The sequence below is a fragment of the Columba livia genome, chromosome 16, assembly GCF_036013475.1.
Source record: "Columba livia isolate bColLiv1 breed racing homer chromosome 16, bColLiv1.pat.W.v2, whole genome shotgun sequence".
Classification (NCBI taxonomy): Eukaryota; Metazoa; Chordata; class Aves; order Columbiformes; family Columbidae; genus Columba; species Columba livia.
The window spans coordinates 2,126,261-2,146,380 of NC_088617.1; the positions used below are offsets into that span (position 1 = coordinate 2,126,261).

General features: G+C 58.7%; 1 protein-coding gene across 5 annotated transcripts in view; it reads right to left on the bottom strand.

Annotated features, from left to right (window-relative positions):
* The window catches only part of MTCL2 (microtubule crosslinking factor 2), a 28,802-nt gene extending 14,677 nt beyond the window's left edge, over positions 1 to 14,125 (bottom strand). For 4 of the 5 annotated variants that reach the window (XM_065031853.1, XM_065031856.1, XM_065031855.1 and 1 more), the window contains exons 1-4: positions 13,346 to 14,125; positions 5,224 to 5,448; positions 4,005 to 4,163; positions 1,369 to 1,431 (exon numbers count right to left, since the gene is read on the bottom strand). In XM_065031853.1, coding sequence (XP_064887925.1) covers positions 1,369 to 1,431; positions 4,005 to 4,163; positions 5,224 to 5,448; positions 13,346 to 14,053 — 1,155 coding nt within the window. In that variant the 5' untranslated portion in view covers positions 14,054 to 14,125. The remainder of the gene's footprint in view (positions 1 to 1,368; positions 1,432 to 4,004; positions 4,164 to 5,223; positions 5,449 to 13,345) is intronic. The other variant, XM_065031851.1, reaches the window with a different exon arrangement.
* Positions 14,126 to 20,120: the final 5,995 nt, after the last annotated feature.

A 20,120-nucleotide genomic window follows, 5' to 3' on the forward strand; every position in this document is an offset into this window, starting at 1 on the left:
TCTGTCCACCCCAGCTCTGCCCCAGCTCCATTTTCGGGGAGCGCCAACGCTCGCCAAGTGCGGCTGGGCAGGAAAGGGGCCCAGGAAGCCACCAATGAGTCACAAGCATCCGTGCCCGCAGGGCCACCCAGCCACGGCTGCGCGGCAGAGGGAGCACAGGGCGGGCACCCAGCGTTTGCAGCCGGGGAAGCTCCGGGTTTGCTTTGCAGTGCCAGCTCCTTCCTGGAGCTTTGGTCCCACTGCAGAGATGGGGCTGCATCCAGCCCCTTGTCCTCAGGGTGAGGAGTTTCAGCTCCATAGCAGGGTGGGAAGTAGAGGGGGTTTTAGTGCTGCCCAGGGCTGGGGGTTGTTTCCTGCACTGGGAGGAGGCAGAGGAAGGGCTGTGTTTCAGCCTGGGGAAGGGTGGTGATGGGGGGGCTCCCGGAGAGCCCCCTGGGCTTGTGGCACAGCTGGGTGCAGGTGCAAAGTCACAATCTGCTCTTTTGGGGCAGGACTCTGGGAGCCTGAAAGGGCTCTCAAGGATGGAGTTAAAGGGAGATGATAAATAAAAGACTGAAATTGAAAGTCTTTAAGGGCCTGCGGATCTGTGTCCCGTGGGTGGGTTGTGCTGGCAATGACACAGGTCACCCAAAAACCCTCAGGGTCCCCACCATGGGATGCTCTCACAAGGCAGGAGTGTCTACATGGGTGTCTCTATCCCTGCCCCAGCTTTGGGGGAGCAGATCCACTCTCCAAATTAAATCTTTTAGGTCTTTTGCCATTGAAAGAGGATTTTTCCAGCATTAAAACACTTGCATTTCTATTCCTGCAACAGCAGCTCTGCCCCTCCAAGCCCCGGTAACAGCATTAGCAAGTCACAGCAGCTCAGCCCAACAGCAAGTGACAGCTGAAATCCGGCAAATCCCCCTTCCCGGTGCTGCCCCAGCACCCTGGCACGGGTAGGGACAGCTCGGCCTCGAAACATCCCCCCGGGGACCCTCAGCTCCCCCAAACCCCACAGGGCTCCCAGGCCATCCTTGAGCTGAGCTGTTGGCACAGGTAGGAGGGACATCGGCTGCAACAGCTACAACCCAAGGGCAGGAGCAGCTTTGAGATGTAAAAGCCCAAGTCTTTCAAGTCCTTACTGCAGTCCACACGCAAAGGGTTAAAGCCACCAGCCACTGATGCTCCATTGATAAATGAGACAAGGGATCAGTTAAGGACAATGAGGGTGGCCCAGCACATCAATCCCTCCCTTGTGCAGGATCTCTGAAAGGCAGGAAAGCCCTGCGAGGGGATGGTGCTGCCATGCCCAGATTTAATCCTGGCACCAAGACCTGGGGTGCCAGAGCGCCACCACGGCGTGTCCCGGACGTGCGGTGCTGATACCTGCACTGACGGCTTCTTCTCGGTCTTCCCGATGGAGCGAGACCCCCGCTTCTTCAGGGAATTCTGCAAAGAGAAGAGAGAGTCATTACCTGCAGCAATGGCAATGCACCCCAGCAAGGACAGACAGACCCAGCGCAGACAGACATCAATGCCAGGAGAAACGACACAGCCCTGGTGGTCTGAGGCTCCCTGCTTTGGGTGTCTGGCGAGCATCATATCATGGGGTTTGACCAGAAATTTCCCCTGCAGGCAAGCAAGCAGCGAGCGAGCGAGCAGGAAAGCAGCCGTGGAGAGGCTGAGTCACGGGCCTGTATGGGCTGGATGGAGCCAGGAATCCAACCCCCAGGCCAAGGGATGGCTGTTGGGCATCCCAGTGTGGGAACAGCAGACGATGATGTTCCCCATCACCTCCTCCCCAAGGAAGGAACGTGGTCCCTCAGCTATGGGGAGGCCTTCTCACCAGGAGTCTGAGTCTGCCTTCAGGGTCTCTGGGGACACAAGGGACAGTCTCCAGGCTAGCAAGGACAATTGGGAGAGGGGCAGGCTGATAAGAGAGACTAGAAGGGTGGAAAAAAGTGGGTGCCCAGAGCAGGACCAGTTATCTGAGAAGGGGAGCTGGGAGGAAACCCTCAAAAACATCCATGCAGCCCTCGGTGAGCACCAGCTGATCCACGCGGCCGCCCTGGACCTATTTCCAAGCTGGCGCTGAGGCCCAGCAGCCAAAGAAAGCAGCTGTGAAATGTAAGCTGCTGCCTGTGCCAAGGTGCTGGGCTCCAGGCTTTCCTATTAAGGCCATGACCATTGCTGGAGCTGCTGCAGAGCCTCTCCCTGGGGCTGGCTGTGCCACGGCAACGTCCCTCACCCCTGCTGCGCTGGGGACCGGGGCTGCAATGGCCCCGAGCAGCCCCAAGCACAGCACCCTGGTTCAGATGTGGGCTGGCATCGTCCCACCTTGGATGCATCCCTTGCGGTGCCTGTGCCTCAGAGTCCCATGGCAGCTGAGCTCCATGTGGCAGCCTTGGCACAGGGTACCTGGACTGGTCCCACATTTCTCCTGCCCCTCAGGAGATACTGCAACCGGGTAGAGCTGGAGGAGCAAATGCACATGTACCTTTGGGGCTGATCTGCCCATCCTGACAATTATCCAATTATGGGGAAAAACCTCTTGGAAGGGAGAAACAATCAGCCCTGAGGGTTGAGCCCAGCCCTGCGCAGCCTCCCTGTGCTTGGCTGCTAACAAGCTCTGCCACACTCTGCGCCCTCCAGCAGGAGGGAGGAGGTGGAGGAGGGTTGTTAACTCACTCATTTGTCTAATTAGCACTCTGCAATCAGCCAGTAACCCCAATGCCCTTGCTAGCCTGGGGACACACCATCCCCAGGCTCAGGGAGCTGTGCTCCGAGCTGTGCCAGGTCCCAGTGTCCCCTTTGGGCTCAAGCAGCTGCAGAGAAGGGCCAGATCCATCCCACGCTCTCTGGCCAGGGCAGAGCAGCAGCTGGTGCTCGGGTCTCCCCACGCACTGACCACGCAACCATTTTCTCGGCTTATTTTTCAAGCGTGAGAGCTCAGCTCCCGCTGCTGCCATTTGTTATTCAGGCCGCGCTCGCTGGCTGCAGGGAAACCCATTTCACGCCTGTTAGCGGAGGCCGCGCAGAGCAGGGACAAGACACCCTGTCTGTGGTGACACTGCTCAGTGCCACCTTTGTGAGAAGGTGGCTGCAGAGGGGACGGGTGCAGTGTGGCCATGTCCTGTGGTTTGCCCAGAGCTGGCATTAACCTGCCAAGCCCTGTGCTGCTACTGGTGGCAGAGACACCCCGCCCTGTGCCGTGTCCCCGTCCTTGGTGACAGCAGAGACCGAGCTCTGCCATGGCACGTCTCCTCTCATACACTGCCCTGCGGCTCAGCCAGTGATGCTTCCCCAGGCTCCCCAGGGACCAAAGGCATCCCGGGCAGTAGGGAAGTGGGTTACAAGTGCTGCAATGGATCACAAGCTCACACTGTCACCAGGATGCCTTTCCTGTCACCAAGGATGACATCGCTCCTGGCTGGGAGCTGGTCCCAAGCCCAGTGTGGCACAGAACACCCTGGCCCTGTGTGTATGGGTACATGTGTGGCACATGGCTTTCCAGGACACAGATGGGATTGTGCACCCGTCCAGCTCTGCAGCACCACTGGAGCATCGCCAGGATATCACCAGGACATTGCTGGGACATCGCTGCCATGCAGCCTGGCAGCTCAGCCCCATTGGAACCAGCAGCACGTGGTCAGGATGCAGCCAGCACTGGGCACTGTGTCAGGGATACGGCGGACTCTGCACAGCGTGCAGAGCTTTGGTCATGCGTGGCTCAGGTGGCCAGGCTGAGTGAGCGGCTGAGGACACAAAAAGCTGCTCTAGTGCAGGGGGGAAATCTCAGAGCCCCCCCCGGGATAGCGCAGAACCACCCCATGCACGCAGGGTGGGATGAAACACGCCTTGCCAAGGGCAAGCGCTGCTCAGGTTTCGCAAGCATCTGCAGCAGGGTTTGGGTTTCAGCGACGCGAGCAGGGATGGAGGATCCCACAGGGCATGGCCAGGACACCTGCTACAAGCAGAGCCTTGGGGACGCTTCCCGGTGCCCACTCCCATGTCCTCCTCACCTCTCGGAGTTTGTCCATCTCATTCTGCACCACCTGCTTGGCCAGCTCCGTCTCAATGAGCCGCTGGCGTAGGTCCTCGTTCTCCTCCTCCAGCCTGATCCTCTTCTTCTCCACCACCTCCAGCTCATTGTGGAGCCGCACAGAGACATCCTTGGCCACCTGGGGACACAATGGGGCTGTCATCAGGCTGGGTACAACGTGCACAGGGTTGGGACTGCAGTGCTTGAGCACTGCAGTCCTCATGCAGGGGTCATCAGGCTGTTACTGAGACCCTGTGGAGCAGCCACTGTGCTGGGTGACACCCTGGCCCCTGTGTGTGCCCCCTTGATCGTGTGCTGCAACTATTATTCCCCCTTCACCAGCTGCAAGGCTGCCCTGCATCCCCATCCCCTGTGCAAGCCCTAACTTCCCAGCACTAACATGATGCTGCAGGGTGCTCGTCACCTTTTAGTATGTTTTGCCCACACTGTGAGTCTGGAAAAGCCCCTAAAAGGCTGGAAAAGCCATTGGGGAGCACCAGAGCAGGCAGCATTCACTGCAGGCAGCAGCTGTGCTGGCGGGGAGAAAGGCGAGCTGCTGCATCGAGTTACAGAAGAAAAAGGCAGCTGGGCCCAGGGTGAAGGGTGCCCAGATCCCCCCTCTCCAGATCCCTGCAAAGAAGGGGCCCTCAGCATAAAGGGAGCTTAACAGCATGAAGGGAAAAACTGTCCGCAATCCGCCTGGTCCCCTGCCCAGCCTGGGGTACCAGTGCTGTGGAGGCAGCAGCAAACCCCGCTGCAGGGCTGGGGGGGCTCAGGCCATGGGGATGGGCTCCTGTCCCCTGCAAGGATGGGCTGCGCTTTTTTTCCCAGAAAGGGAGAAGCTGGACAGAGGTGGTTTTGGCAGCAGCACCACAAGCTGGGGGCTGTTGGGTGGTTTGGGAAGGAGATCGGACCCCCAGCCCTAACATGGGTTAGTGACAGTGTTGGGTTAATAGTTGGACTTGATGATCTTGAGGGTCTTTTCCAACCAGAATGATCCTATAATTCTAGTAGGGAATCGTGGCGCTCCCATCAAGGGGCTGCACCCCATCAACCACACAGCCGCATGGAGCTCCCTGCACCTCAACGTCCCCTGCCAGTCCCTCCTGCCTTACCAGCCACCATGTTGACATCTCACCAAAATCACTCTGGGGGACCTGGGGACTGCCCGGATGGGGACGCTGCCCTCCCAGCCTCACCTTGACGTCCTGCTCGAGGCTGTGGATGAGCTCGCTGTCCACCTGGCCCGTCTGTGCCACGCGCAGGCTGCGGCGCTCGGCCTTGCGCAGCCGGTACTGCAGGATGCGGCAGGTCTTGCTGGCCTGGTCCAGCTGCTGCCGGAGCTCCTGCAGCTGGTAGACATCCTCCTCCATGTAGACGTCCCTCATCTCCAGCATCTCAGCGCGCAGCTCCTCGATCTCATCCTGTGGGGAGATGCACATTAGAGGGGATGGACCTTGCAGCTTGCTCTCCCCTCTCTTCCCCCTGGGATCTCTCCCCACCATGGTTCTCCTGCACTCCTCCATCCCACAAGCCATTTTCACAGACCTTAAACTCTTCAAGTCAAGCCCCATCTCTGCAGGAAAAGGGTGCAGAATGAGCTGGGCGCCATCACCTACCAGCAAGCCAGCCACCCGGGGGGAACAGCCAACATGGGCACCTATCGATATATGTGGTGAAAGAAAAAGGAAGCTGGTGGAGGGAGAGGATTCGCTGCAGCAGCAGCACAGCCGGCAGCCGCGGCGAGAAAAATGTAGGTCATCTTTGGAAAAGATGTGTCAGGGAGGCAGGCGAGGGAAGGAGGAGATGGCAGGCAAGGACAGGGGAGCCAATACAGGGCCATGGAGGAGATGCCACCAGCACTGAGGACCAGAAGTTGCCCCTCGTTTTGCCACCAAGCAGCCATCGCTGGGCTGGGTCCTCATCCCACCCCTTCCTGGTCCCATCAGCTTTCACAGTGACAAACCTCCCCCAGCCCAGCCAGGCCTCCGGTGCGGGGCTGTGGTGTCACTGTCACAGCAGGGCTGGGGGTGATGACCCGCTGGCATCAGCACCCACCCAAAGCCTCCTCCGGGTCTGCAGCAAAAGGATGCTGTGGGACCCCCTGCAACAACCCCAGTGGCACCTCCCCATCCAGCACTGGGCTGCGGTCACCAGGGATGCTCAAGGACTGTCCCCTCTGGTCCCTGGCAACAGGCTGTGCTGCCCAAAGCTCTTTTCAGATCCCCATGAATATGGTCTCAACCCAAACCCTGAAAGCAAACACTCCAGCCATTGCACCCACTGTTCTCCTCCTCAACAAGAACCCCAGGACCCAGCACTCTCCGGGGAAGGGACTGAGCACCCGCGTTCCTGCTAAAACACCCCAGCACCAAGCACCTCCCATTGCTGCCAAACGCCACAGCCATTTGAGAGACGAGGGGCTCACGCTGCTGCATGGCGCGGGAAGGGACAAGATGAGGATGTGGCTGTTGCAGGCAGCGGGGCCGCAGAGCCCCGATTCACCCCAGGCAGAGGGGGACAGGACCCCTCTGCTCACAACACCGCCCGTGACAGCGACCCACAGCCCGAGCCAGCGGCACCGTGCCGGCTCTGCCAGGCACTGGCACACTCGCTGCTGCGCTCGCCCAGCCCGGACAAAGCCCCAGCTGCAAGAATTCCCCCGAAAGGCAAAGCTGAGCCTGAAGGAAGAGAGCGGGGGGGGGGGCAGCAGCTGCGGGGACCAGTCACAGTCACTCACTGTTGGCTTGAAGCACTACGTGATAAATAAGGAACGTCAATTAGACAATCCCAGATTATCTCCCAGCCCAGGCTGCTGGAGCTGGTGGCACCACGGCCACCAGTGTCCTGCCACCCTCCACTGCTTCGCTTCTTGCCCACGGGGCTTGAGCACAAGAGATGCACAGGAACCGAGATGGGCAGTGGGACATCCTAGGGACACCCAGAGACTGTCCCCTGAAGGGGCATCACTGCAGAAACATCCCCCGGACAACTCAGGTGTGAAGCCCCCAGGGACGAACTGCACACACTGGCAGACAGTCCTGTGATGGCTGCGATGCACCTTGGAACAACGAACCTGATGGAAACCCCCTGCCAGCACTGCCCACCCCATATGGCAGTGCCACGGCCCTGGGGACACCAGTGAAACCCTCAGAAGCCAAACCAGCCCAGGGAGCTGTGCGAGCAGGTTTGATGGGATCTATTCCTTGGGAGCTTTCATGGGAAAATGTGCATTGTGCATCACAGGCGAGCAGGCATTTTGCAACAGGGTGGTGGAAAACAGCCTTTCGCCACCAAAGTCACACGAATCATGGCTTGAACATGATTGCAGAGGCAGGTGGGGCTGCCTGTGTCCTGCTCCAGTGCTGACCATACCCGATATCATTTGCCATGCGGCTTCCCCAGGCAGCAGCTGAGCAGGGCAGGGAGCAGGGACCTTGGAAAAAAACCCAGCCAAACCTTGCGTTTGCTGGAAGGAAGCCTGGGCTTGCTGTGCTAAGAGCTCCTGCTTGTTTATACCTCAGGTTGTAGCAACCATCATTTCAGGAGGAGGCTGTGTCCGGCATGACTTGCTGCTTGGGCAAAGCCCAGCCACACAGCCCAGAGCTGCTCCTTGGCTGGGTGCTCCCCTGGGAGCGGGATGGGGGGTTTGCAGCAGGGCTGGCACTGGGGGGGCTGGAAAGCAGCAGGAATTTGCCTGCACCCCACAATGTCAATAAACCCCTCGAGTAGCTGCAGCCACACAGCCCGCCCCAAGCATGGCCCTGGGAGGCAAGCCGTGCCGCTAAGCCCTAGTAGCTGGATTAGGGTCAGAGAGCAGCAAAATGCCAGCAAACTGGAAGAGAGCTTAGGACAGCAAAACTGAGCCCCTCCATGGCCGGGCTGCCATGGCAGAACAGCCCTGCAGTGCTGGAGGCAGCCGTGGTGTGCGGAGATCCCCAGCTGGCTTCTGGGGTCCAAGACAGCCCTTTGCACATTTTCTGGTGTTGAAGCCCAACTTAGCAAAATCAAAGGAAAAAATCCATTTGGATAAAGCTGAGAGCAGAATGGTGAGGAACCCCCTAGAAACATCCAAAATTCAGGGGTGGCATTGCAAGCATGAAGCACCGTAAAGGATGCTAAATGAAGTGTGAAATGGAGACAAGGTGGGCAATATGGAGGACAAGATAAATGACTTCTTTTCAACACAACTGACAGGCTTGGCCACTTGTCTTGTAAAAAAAAGGCGCCCATGCCTGCATGAAGTCACAGCCTCTCAGCCCCCATGGGCTGCTTAACCTTCCATCCTCCGGAATTCTCCTCCACTGCATTCATGCTCACCCCATCACTGCAGCAGCAAAGATTTCATGGTGGTTTTGCACTAGAAGTCACCTGTCTTGAAAAAGACACTGAGGATCTATAGTCTGGGGAGACTGCATAAGTCAATGCACAAGGGATGCAGAAGCAAAGAGCCCACTTGTGTTACACTTGATGGAGGAACCCAAGAGACAACAGACACCTTCAACCTGTTCTGTGCAAGCCTTGGAGATGCTGTCTCTCCCTGGGGAGATTATTAAGGCAAATAAGAACCAGCAAGATGGGATGCAAACTGCCTGGTTCCAGTTCAGGAAAGAAAAACATGCATTTTCAGAGCAGGAGAAGGTAACAGCTACAGCTGTGTCCACACACCCACTTGCAGGACATCAGCTCCTCCAGGACAGGCAAGACCTGAACGCTGCCCTGAACGCTGGCATGGCAGGAGGGGGACCAGTGGAAATGGCAGAGCACAGCTCAAAATGCAGATCAGACCTGTCACGGCTTGCAGCAGAACAGTTAAACCCTCGGTTTTCCTGCCCAAGGGGAGTTACACGCTGGCTTAGGCGCCTGCAAGAATGCAGCAAGCTCAGCCCAGAGCAGGGAATTCGCGCTGTGCAATGCTCACAGCTCCTCAGCAGGATCCGCTATCTTTTAGAAGCAGAAAGCAGCGACGGATACAAAACAGGATCATGCAAATAACTCCATGGCTGGCTGTCGTGCTGCTGACGGCACAAACACCCTCAGCTTGGCAGCCCCGGGCTCTGGGGCGCAGCCAAGCAGCAGCCGCCTGCCCAGGGGCGCAGAGCCCTGCCCGCATTCGCAGCCTCCACCAGCACCCCAAACCTCAGTGCAAGATGCAACGGAGGAGAAAGGGTGGAAGCTGCCTGGATGTTTTGCATCGATGCCTTTGTGTGGAGCTCGGGGCCGCGCTGGCGGCGCGTGTGCCCGCGAGAGAGCCTGCGATCCCCCGAGCGAAGACAGGGATTACCATCCAGGAGCAACAAGCATCACTTCCTCGGAGATTACAGGACAAAAGCAGCAGCTTTCAATTAACTCTGAGCACCAGCCAGGCAGCAGAGGGAATTGTGCTAGAATGTGCTAGGGAAAAAAATAAAATCAAAGGGGTTTTCTGAAGGAAATTGCTCAGGGTGCACAGGTCTGTCCGCTGCCAGTGAGGGGGTCCCAGTAAACCCAGCTTACCCCAAGCCCATGCTGGGGTGCAATGAGTCACAGGATGGGTAAGGGACAGTTGTGTCACACACAGGGGTTTCTTTAAGTGCATTAACAGTGGCTCTGGCCCATCTCTGGCAGTAAACACCAGCCATCCTTCCCTCCATGTCAGGCTGGAGCTCGGCATAGCAGCCTGCACGCTGCAGCCCGCTGCGCCCTGTCCTGGCCGGCATGCCAGCTCCTGCTCGGCACAGAGCACAGCACGTCGGCGAGGGAAAAATCAACATTTCCCAGCTTTACACCTGCCCCCATAAATTAACAGGCAAACAGCTGGGGGCTCTCCGCAGCGCAACCCGCCTCGTGCAGCATCCGAAACAGCAAAAAGCTGCAAAGCCCCTGCCAGGGTGTCTGCTGATGTGGTGACACACGGCAGAGCCCTGTGCCCCGGCTCTGCCTGCAGTTACTTGGACCCCGGGCACAGTACGTGTCCCCGTGGCCTGGAAGCATCTGGGCAGCAGCAGAGCTGGGAGCCAGCACTGACCAGGCTGCCCAGACGCAACCTCCAGGTCGCTCACACAGCCCCGGGTGTCCCCACGGGATGCTCACAGCGAGCCCTCACTGGTGGCACACACAGGTCCCCAGCTGCCTTGGGGGAAAATGAGGCATCCACCCACTCACTGTGTTTCACCACAGGGCTGGGAAATACACGCAAACCCCAAGGGACGCCGGGTGACGCAGGAAGCAGGAGGGGGCAGGCAGGACGGTGCTGCTGGTGTTACGTGGCTCTCACCGAAGTCCCTTCCCCGGGAGAGCAGAGGGTTTGCAGGCATCACCCCCTCCCCTTGCTCCAAACCCTCTCCTGTGCCCACTCTTTGTCTGCCTGTCCCTCCACAGCTGCTGCCGTATCGCATCTCACATTTTCCAGCCCGCTGAGCAGGGCCGGGAACTGCTCCCCACCAAACGCCTCAGCAACAGCCAGACAGGGCAAGGACACCCGAGATGCCTCCTCCTTCACTGGGCTGCCAACCCGCACTCTTTGGAGGAACGCTTGAAATAACCCATTTACAGGAGGGTCACAGCAGGTGCATAAAATTGAGAGCATGGGCAAGAGGGAACATCAGCTCCCTGTGCCCAGAGCAACAGGAGGAAGGTAGAGCCTTGCAAAAATCCGGGTTGCAAAGAGAAATGGGTGAAGTGTGCTTAAATATGTACATTTTATTATGGCAGCCAAGGCAAGATGCAATGTGAGCTGGCACCACTACGGAGGGCTGTGACGTGCTCACAACAGCTCTGCTGGGAAGCCCCGAAACCCAGCGCGCATCACACGGGCGTAGTAGCACCACGCACGCCTGCCCCGTGCCAAAACGTCACCAAAACCCTCCCACATCCCCAAAAAAAGCTCATTTCTCTTTAAAAAAGCACCAGGTTTTACTCAGCTCCGATGAATATATTAAAAAAAATATTCATTTGCAGCCGTTTGGGTGAGTCCTAGGAAATAAGTCACCTCTGATGAGTCTGATTCACCCATAGCCGAGGGGAGGGAAGCTGCCGCAGCCAGGGCCACCTTCACAGGGTCCCTGCACGCTGCCCTCTGATCTGCACAGCAGGGCGGGTGATACCGGCTGCTTGGGTTAGGGCTTTATTTTTGCCATAAAGCCTCAAATCCCTGATTTTTAAGCAGAGATGGCACAAGGCAGCACCCTACTGCAGCCCAGCATGATTTTCCAATCCTTGCTGGAGAAATCAGATAAAACTTCTATCTTTTTGTGGAGCACAAGGGGTATGTGCATCTGGCTGCAGCTTCTACCCAGCTGGAGCCCGGGTACCAGCCCGGCAGTCTCCTGCTGGAGCTCCAGGGGACATGAGCTACAACACCAAAACACGGCTCTGAGCAAGATGCACATGTCAGGGAGGAGACCCACACATGGACATAGGAGATGTGGAAAACAGAGGAAGATACCACCAGCATCCCCATCGCACTTGTTGGTGCATGGCTCCAGAAGCTCTCTGCTCTCCCCACTGCTCCTGGCCAGGGAATTTCAGTTGCCACCCCTCATGGCAGGTAAGATAGTTGCACCCTGCATGCCTGCAGCTTGTCAGGAAGAAGATCACGTGGAAATGGAGGAAGCAATTCCTCGGTCCACAGGAACGACAGCGTTTGCATGCACGTTCTTGGAAACCCAAGGGGCCTCATCTGTGTTTTTCCAGCTCTCAGTAAACCAAAGCCCTTAAGCTCCTACTGCTAATTCTGGCAGGAGTTGGGACACCAGCTGTGAACCGGGGCTTTGCTAACGGACAAACGGCCTGATGGAGCATCTCTGAGCGTGTCACCCAACGCCCAGCTCCCACCTCGCAGCTATAATCCCGACTCATTTACAAACTTTGGCACCAGTGATTGAGAGCTGGTCTGATTTCCAACCTGTGACACCCAAGGAGCAGCCAGCAAGATGTGGTACCTACCCCTGGATCCCCCCCAGCAGGTCCACACGCATCTCATCCCACCCTGAAGAAGGGCAGAGGGTGCAAAATGCCTGCAGCCCACCGAGATACGGTACCTGGTGGGTGTTTGTGCCCACTCTGCAGCGGGCAGTGTGTGCCAGGGTGCATTGGGTCCATGTGTGACTGGAGCCAAGCCCTGTGCCCCTGTCCCCACACAGCAAGCCTGCCCTGGCTTCACCAGGCGCCCATGAGCCAGGCATCAAACTACACGCCTGGAAAAAAGCCCCGGGGAGTGTGGAGACCAGGAGAAAGAAGCGAGGTGGAAACTCTCCCCAGGGTCTGGCAGAGTCAGCAGGCAGGGAGAGCAGCAGGGAGCATCCCACCCTGTGCTGGGTCAAGCTGTGCCATGCTGTGCTCTGGGATGCCAAACCAAGCTGAGCCAGACTGTGCCATGCTCTGCCATGCCAAGCTAGGCTGAGCACAGCCATCCCATGCTGAGCTGTGCCTTGCTAAGCTGTGCCAACCTAGGCTGTGTTGAGCCTAGCCAAGCTGCACCCAGCCATGCCATATCATGCTGGACCATGCCCAGCTGGGCTTTGCTGTGCTGAGACAGGAGACAGGGCACGTCTTGGACCCCACTGGGCCATGCTGTGCCAAACCGAGCTTTGCCCTACGTCCAGCTGGGCCATGCCAGGCTTAGGCAAGCCATGCCCTACATCCAGCCATGTCACACCATGCTGAGCTGAGCCAAGACCAGCCATAGCATGCCAGGGTATGCCCAGCTGAGCCATGCTGTGCTGAACTGACCCCAACTATACCGTGCCAGGCCACATACAGTGATGCCATGCTGGGCTGAGCCGTGCCAAGCCCTGCACCCAGCCACACCATGCTGTGCTGTCCAGCTGAGCCAGACCAGGCTATGCTCAATGGTACCATGCCAAGCTGAGCTGTGCCCCATGCTCAGCCATGTCCAGGGATGCCGCACCCTACCTGGGGATGCTGAGCCATGTTATTGCCAAGGGATGCTGTGCCACGCTGAGCCACGCTTTGGCATGCTGTGTCATGCCATTCCCAAGGATGCTGTGCCATGCTACTGTCAAGAGATGCTGAGCCATGGTGACCCATGCCCTGGGATGCCACGCTGTGTCACGCTACTGCCCAAGGATGCTGTGCCATGCTGAGCCATGCCCTGGGATGCCACACTGTGTTGACCCTTGCCCTGGGATGCTGTTTTGTGCCCAGGGATGCTAAGCCATGCTGACCCTTGCCCTGGGATGCCATACCGTGCCATGCAACAGCCAGGGATGCTATGTTGTGCAATGCCATGCCATGGGATGCTGAACCACACTGTCGCCAGGGATGCTGAGCCTTGCTGCCCCATGCCCCGGGATGCCACGCCATGCACACCGTGCCCACCTTGAGATAGTCGTTCTCAGAGCGCAGGTCCTCCAGCTCGCGGAGCAGCCCGTCGGTGCCGGCATCCAGCAGCTCCTCGGTGAGGTCGGAGAAGGCGAGCGAGGTGCTGAGCTGCAGGCGGCTGCTGGCCATGGAGGCGGCCGAGGGCTCCTCGGGCAGCGGTGAGGCCTCGCCGGTCGAGGGCGGCGGCGGCGGGGCGCTGCCCGGGGACTCGCCGTCGCTGCCGCTGAGCCCCAGCTCCAGCGACAGCAGCTTCGCCTCCTCCGAGGCGCTGCAGTCCGACACCTCCGAGCTGCTGTCGGTCAGGCTGGCCCCTGGCACCGGCCCGGCCGCCGACCCCGCTGCCGGTCCCGGCCGCCGCACCCCGCTCGCCGCCGTCTCCGCCCCGCGGCAGCGCCCCTTCGCCCGAGCCGCACCGCGCCCCACCGGCCCCTTGCCGCCGGCCCGGGCCGCCGCCACCGTCCGCTTCTCGGGGCGCCCCTCCTTGCCCCCGCCCGCCCGCCGCGGGTGCGCGCTGCCCGCCGCCAGCCGCGGGGCCGCGCCCGGGTGTCCCCCGCCGCGGCGGCTCTTGGCCAGCGACCAGCCGGGCACCTCCTTGGGGCGGGCGGGAGACGGTGCCCGCTGCGGCTTCTTCTTCTTCTCCGGCAGCAGCGGCGGCGGCGGCGGTAGCGGCGCGGGGGTTCCCTGCTCCGCCGGAGCGGCCTCCATGTCCCGCTGCGCTGCGCTGGGCTCGGCCGCGGCTGCGGCTGCGGCCCCGGCTCCGCCCGCCCCGCCGCCGGGCGGGGACGAGCGCGGGCGGCGAACAAAAGGCGGTGGAGAGGGGGGGAAGAGCGGGGGGGGCGGTCGTACTGGCGGCAACAGCGACCCCTCCGCCCGCCCAGCGCCGCGCCGCCCGCTCCCACCCCCCCCTACTACCCCCGCTACTGCGGGACCCCGGGGCATCTCCGGGGAGTGAGGGCCATCCCCGGGGGGGCACCGCCGGGGCCAAAAGGTCCCTCGGGCATCTTGAGCAGCGCACGTCCCTGGGGTGTGAGTGTAGGTCCTCCAGCGCGTCCCTATGAGTGGGGGTCCCTGGGGCATCACTGGGGACAGGGGTCCCTGAAGCATCCCTGGGGACATGGGTCCCCTCGTGTGTCCACTGCAGAACAGGTCACTGGGGCACCCCTGTGGGGGAGGGGCACCCCGGGACATCCTGGTGGGTGGGGGACTCTGAGGGTAAGTCTCCCAGGGCAGGTCTGGGGAAGGGTGTCCCCAGGGCATCCTCAGCAGTGCAAGTCCCCTCGGAGGCCCTGTAAGCACAGGTCCCCAAGGGCAGCCTCGGAGGTGAGGATCCCCAGGGCACCCTGTGCATGAGGATCCTTGGGACCCCCTTCAGGTCACTGGGGCACCCCAAGGGGTGGGGATCCCCCAGGGCAGCACTGTCAGTGCAGAGCATCCTTGGAGAGAGAGGTCCCCCACGTACCCCACAGGTGGGAGGCCCCTAGGGCCCCTCTTGCTGAGGATCCCCTGAGGTGCCCCGCTGGAGGGGGGTCCCTTGGGGTCCCCACCACAGCGCCCAGGGCTTACTCCATCTGCCTGCCAAGCTGTTGGGGCGTGCACAGCCCTGCTCAGTGCCTCTCCAGGGGGAATCCGTCAGCGGCCAGTGCCTGTGCAACTCTGCTCCCACCCACCAGCCCGCGTCTCTCATACGTTAACAACCCGGCCCCAAATCCACAGCCAGCATCCAAAGGCTGAGTTTGAAAAATGCTCCTCTGTGCCTGCCCCTGCGGCAGCGCGGCCAGCCGCGGCCTCGCTGCAGAAAGCGATGCTCTGCTGCCCATACAGAGCCCCCATACCGCTCAGATTTGGATTTTAATGCTGGGCAGCACAACCCCAAGGCAACAGAGTCTTTTCCCCAGGGTCCAACACAAGTACACTGCACACCCTGGTCAGTTTCTGCCCAAGATAAACAGATGTGGGGGTTATTAGGGCATTGTGTGACACCCCCCTGCTCAGCTGCCTGCCCTCCCTGGAGAGCCTCTGCAAGAACTAGGGACCCTCTGGGACATGGGGTGGGATTGCACCCCCACTCTGCCCTGAACCAGCTGTGCATCTGGCACAGGAAAACCAGCATTTTACTACAAACCCAAGCTTCTATTGCAGAAATAGCTCCATGCTGCTTGTGGCCTGAGGAAGTGCTGTAAATCAGATGGGTGCCTCTGGCCACGGCTCATTGAGCCCCTCCTGCAGCTCTGCAGACCCCAGAGTGGTGGCTCTGGCCAGTCAACAGCTGATGATGGTGGCAAGGGGGATGTGGGTGGAATAAGGGACCCCAGGAAGGCGGGGGGGGCTCAGTGCCCCAGCCCTGCACTGCAGCACAGCCGCTGCATTGAGGCAAGGACCCCGGGCACTCTTGCCCCTTCTAGGCTGAATCTCAGCTCCAGATGCTGTTTTCCAGGCTTTGGCACATCTCCTGATCCCATAGCCTGTGGGAAAGCAGGTTGAGCTGCCGCAGGTCCTGTCCCACAGCCCAGAGTGTGAGGGATGGATGGAGGGCAGTGTGGAACTGCCTTGCTGTACATGCTGTAGAGCAACACGTGCCCAGAGCTAACGGGAAGGCTGCTCTCCCCACCAGTCTCGCAGCATCGTTAGCAGTTATGATTCAGTCCTGCTGCATGACTGCACATGCCCCTGCGCGGGACGTCAGGCCCTGACCGATGAGTGGTGCACTCATTAATGAAGATCATTATTTTTCCTCTGAGCAGTGGTTAATTGCATAACGCAAAGCACACTGTGGGCTGCCCTCACAGAGCCACACAGCAGCAGGGGAGCAAGGGATGAAGTCAGCGTGTCCCCAGCCTTGTCCTTGGGGACAGCCCCCAGAATGCTATAAGGATGGGACACATCCTTAAAACTACTCAGGGCTGAGCACAGAGTAAAATGGCTTTCCCGGAGAACAGCCTTCTTAGGGAAGCCCATCTCCCAGGATCTGGCTGGGCTTGTCACCCACCACCCACTTGCTGGAGCTGTAGACTCATCCCTTGCACTCCTGGCTTGTCCCCACTCCTGTCCAGGTAGCCTCAGGTTGTTGCACCCAGTGATGGACATTAATCTCATCACTTCAGGGTGTGCATCCAGTGTTGCACATGCATCCATGACAGGCACATTGCATCCACCACCTTTGCAACACAGCGAGGTGGCAACAGGCTCAGGAGGCAGCGAGGGCTGAGCCAGCTCCATGCTGGGTCGGCTGCCTGAGGGACAGCTGCTCAAAGGCACAGCCAGGTTCGGGGTGGAAGTGGGAGGGATATTACCAGACCTCCAAACATCCCCTGGGGCTGGAGGCAGCACAGGGAGCCAGGTTTAGAGCTGAGCCAGTGTTACCCTGGGCCAAACGCCTGGTCCTGCACTCACCATCCACTTGGCACAGCCACAGAGATGCACTGGAGGACACAAAGCCCTCCACGGCCAGGGCCGTGCCAACTGATCTCATTGATGGTCTGTTGTAGTTGCTGGTCTTGAACTAGCTTCTCCCAGGAGAATTATTCAATAAATTTGAATTAAATGCAGGCGGGCAGCTTTCTGAAGCCTCTGAAAGAAAAGCAATGAGCTTAACCAGCCCCCTGGGCCTTTGGGAGGCCTGGCTGGCAGCCAGCCGGAGCCAGGATTCAGCGCATCCCTGAGCAGCGTGGAGGGAAAGGTCGGCTCATCGGTGTCTGTGCCACTGGAGATGGGGATCAGGCGTGGCAGGAGCTTCTGCAGGAGGCACCAGGGCCTGGGAGAGGGGACACAGGTGGGGTGGCCAGGGGGAACAATGCCCCACTGCACCACACAGGGTCCCTGGTGGGTGCTGGCTCCTGGTACAGGGACACCAACCCTCCAGATCCCAGTCACCACCTCACAGGGGTTGCACTGGAGTCCATCCCACCGTGCTGGGCATGGTCAATGGCAGAGGCACACCAGGGATTCAGGGGGGACATATCTAAAAATACACATCCCGAGGGCAAAGGGCAGAGCCCAGGTGAGCACCGGGAAGCAGCAGCAGGTCTTCACATCTGAACACCTTTCTGGATCAAGCCCTGGGCTCTGCACATTGTCTGTTCCTTCTCTGGCTCTCAGTGGCACAATTGGCTTCACTCCAGATCTCTGATGAGGCTGTCAGGTGCATTTTGGGTTAAGATGCTAAAAGCCTTGTAGCAAAGAGCTAGAAAGCAAAGAGCAGTGAGCCCTGGAGAATGGCAGGAGGCAGAGCCTGAGCCCTCAGCCTCCAAGGGCGCAGCAGGACCCAGGGAACCTACTTGCTGGCCCAAACTGTATTGACCAAAGCTGAGAGAACCCTGTAAACTGATGATCCTAGAATTTTGTAGGGAAAAAAGATTTAGAAATGGTTGAAATGCTTAGGCAATATTCAGCATCGTCCTTGTTCAAACAAGATTTGAATCTGATACTGAGCACTTTGTGTGTATATATATATGCATACAAACACACCATTTGAATGACAAATATTCTGATTGCATTATTTTAAAACACCTGCCTGCATTGTGTAGTCTAATTCTCATGGTCCCCCTCCCCAGTGATGTTTTTGCTGTTGGGATGTTGCTGATAGGGAGGGTCCTGGATAGGGACAAGGATGGGGACACACAGCCAAGGACACAGCCAGCATCCCAGAGGAGGCTGTGGGAGCAGAGGGGACAGTGTGTGTGGCCACCCATGCCACACTCACACCTGGGGGAAGTGTTTTGCTTTCCAGCTGCAGCACATCTGCTTGCAGAGCTGCTTGACATGCTGTTACATCACGGACAGTCTGCGGCAACCATAGCAACGGGGCTGCCTTGGTTTTTCACCTTTCCCAGCAGAAATAATACTGTTTCCTCCCAAATTCGCTGCTGAGAGAGATGTCAGCAAAATCTCTGGCTGGGCAGGAGAGAGGGGCTGATCTGCCCCTGGGGAAGGTACCTAGGTTGGGGCTCTGCACCAACAGCTTGAATCTCACAATGGGAAGCAGGAAGATTGAGTAAAACCCAAGCATCAGGACATTTCTGGGGTCAGTGACAAGCTACAGGCAGGCAGCAGTGTCAGCAGAGTGTTGCACAATGGATCATGGTGGTGTTGCCCATCAAAATGGCTTCTGGGTTTGGACATGGGGGCTCTGGGTCCAGGAACAGCCATGGGGATTTAGGGAGTCAGAGTGGCCCACCCAGATGCTGAGGGTACCCTGGGATTAGAGCAGCACCTGGTTTCCACAGCACACCACCAGCATCTCACTGATCTGGAGTAAGGCATTAAAAAGTGCAAAGATTAATAAAACACAAGACCCACCCTGGGCTCGCCTTCCCTGGCCCCCAGCTGCTCCCACTCCCATGCCAGCCAGTGCCAGGGCTGCTGCAGCTGCAACACATGTTGGCCCTGTGCTGGCTGAGCCTGGCCACAAGCCCCAGGGCTTCTCCCCAAGCCAATCCCACCTTCCAGCACCGTGGACTTCGCAGCTCATGCTCTCCCATCATCACTGGTGATGCCCATGGTTCCTCACCCTGCCCTTGGTGCAGGTCCAGTCCGGTGGGGCTCTGGGCTGTTTTGCTGCTGCTCAGGGCTCCCCATCTCTCTGTAGCAGAGCTCCTAGGAGCTGCTTTTTTGGAGGGGGCTCTTGCTATTGGGGTATCAAGCCACCACACTCAGGTCCAGGCTGCACTCTTCTTGCACAGTTTTCCTCTCCCACACACTGAGCAATCCTGCTCTGCAACAGCAGCACCGCTGTGAGCTCAGGTCCTGGGTCAGACACAGGCAGCATGCTCAGACCTCCAGCCTGGCTGTCCCCAGTGCCAGTGACACAGCAACGTGGCAGGATGAGGGTGTTTGTGAGGAGCGACAGGGAAAAATTTGCTCAAGAAATCCAGCACAGCACTCAGCACATCTCACCCATGTTTAGCTCATGGGCACTGGGCTAAGTCCCACCACGCTGTGACCCGGGACACCAGCAGGCAGCCTGGAGATAGGTACCTGGCTCCAGGAACGGTCATGGGGATTTAGGGCATCAGAACATCCCTCTGAGATGCTGAGGGTACCTCCCAGGCTTCCTGCTCCCCCAGCTCAGCTGCACAGGAGCTGCTCTGGTCCGGGCAAGGACCTCCTACCCAGGGCTCTTTTCCTGACCCCACAGCCCAAAAGCCCAAGGCAAACCAAGGCCCTTAGCAAACACCGAATTTCGCAATGAACATCCAAATCAGTGTTTTCTGTGCCATTGCTCGCTGGGCTGTGGCCGGGGCTGCATCGCCATCTGGTGACCGCGGGAAATAGCGCAGGTACCTCGGAGGTGCTGGAGCGGGTGTGAGAATCATAGAATCATTTCGGTTGAAAGAGACCCTCAGGATCATCGAGTCCAACCATAACCCAACCCTAGCGCTAAAGAAGAGCTGCAAAATGAGATCCTTAAAACCAGGTTACTGAAACGACACTTGGGCATACTCTGATCCTGGCATTTTTCAGTTTAACAAAAGGAAATGAAACATGCGGATGCATTGTTACACTTATGTTTGTATTTACACGGACAGGTGATACAAAGTCGCTTTAGTCTTTTATTTCGCCTCCCCATGCCTCATACCTTGGGTACTTCTGTGCCTTTCCCCTGGGAGCAGTGAGCGGCAGAGGCCACAGCGCTGCTAAAGCACTGCCCAACAACACCTTAGCAAGACAAGTTTTCCTTTTACTCAATACTTTTACAGGTATTGAAGCTGTGACACTGCAAAGACTGGGCTGATATTTGAACGATGCTAATTATTCACCTCTTAGTTTTTCTGGA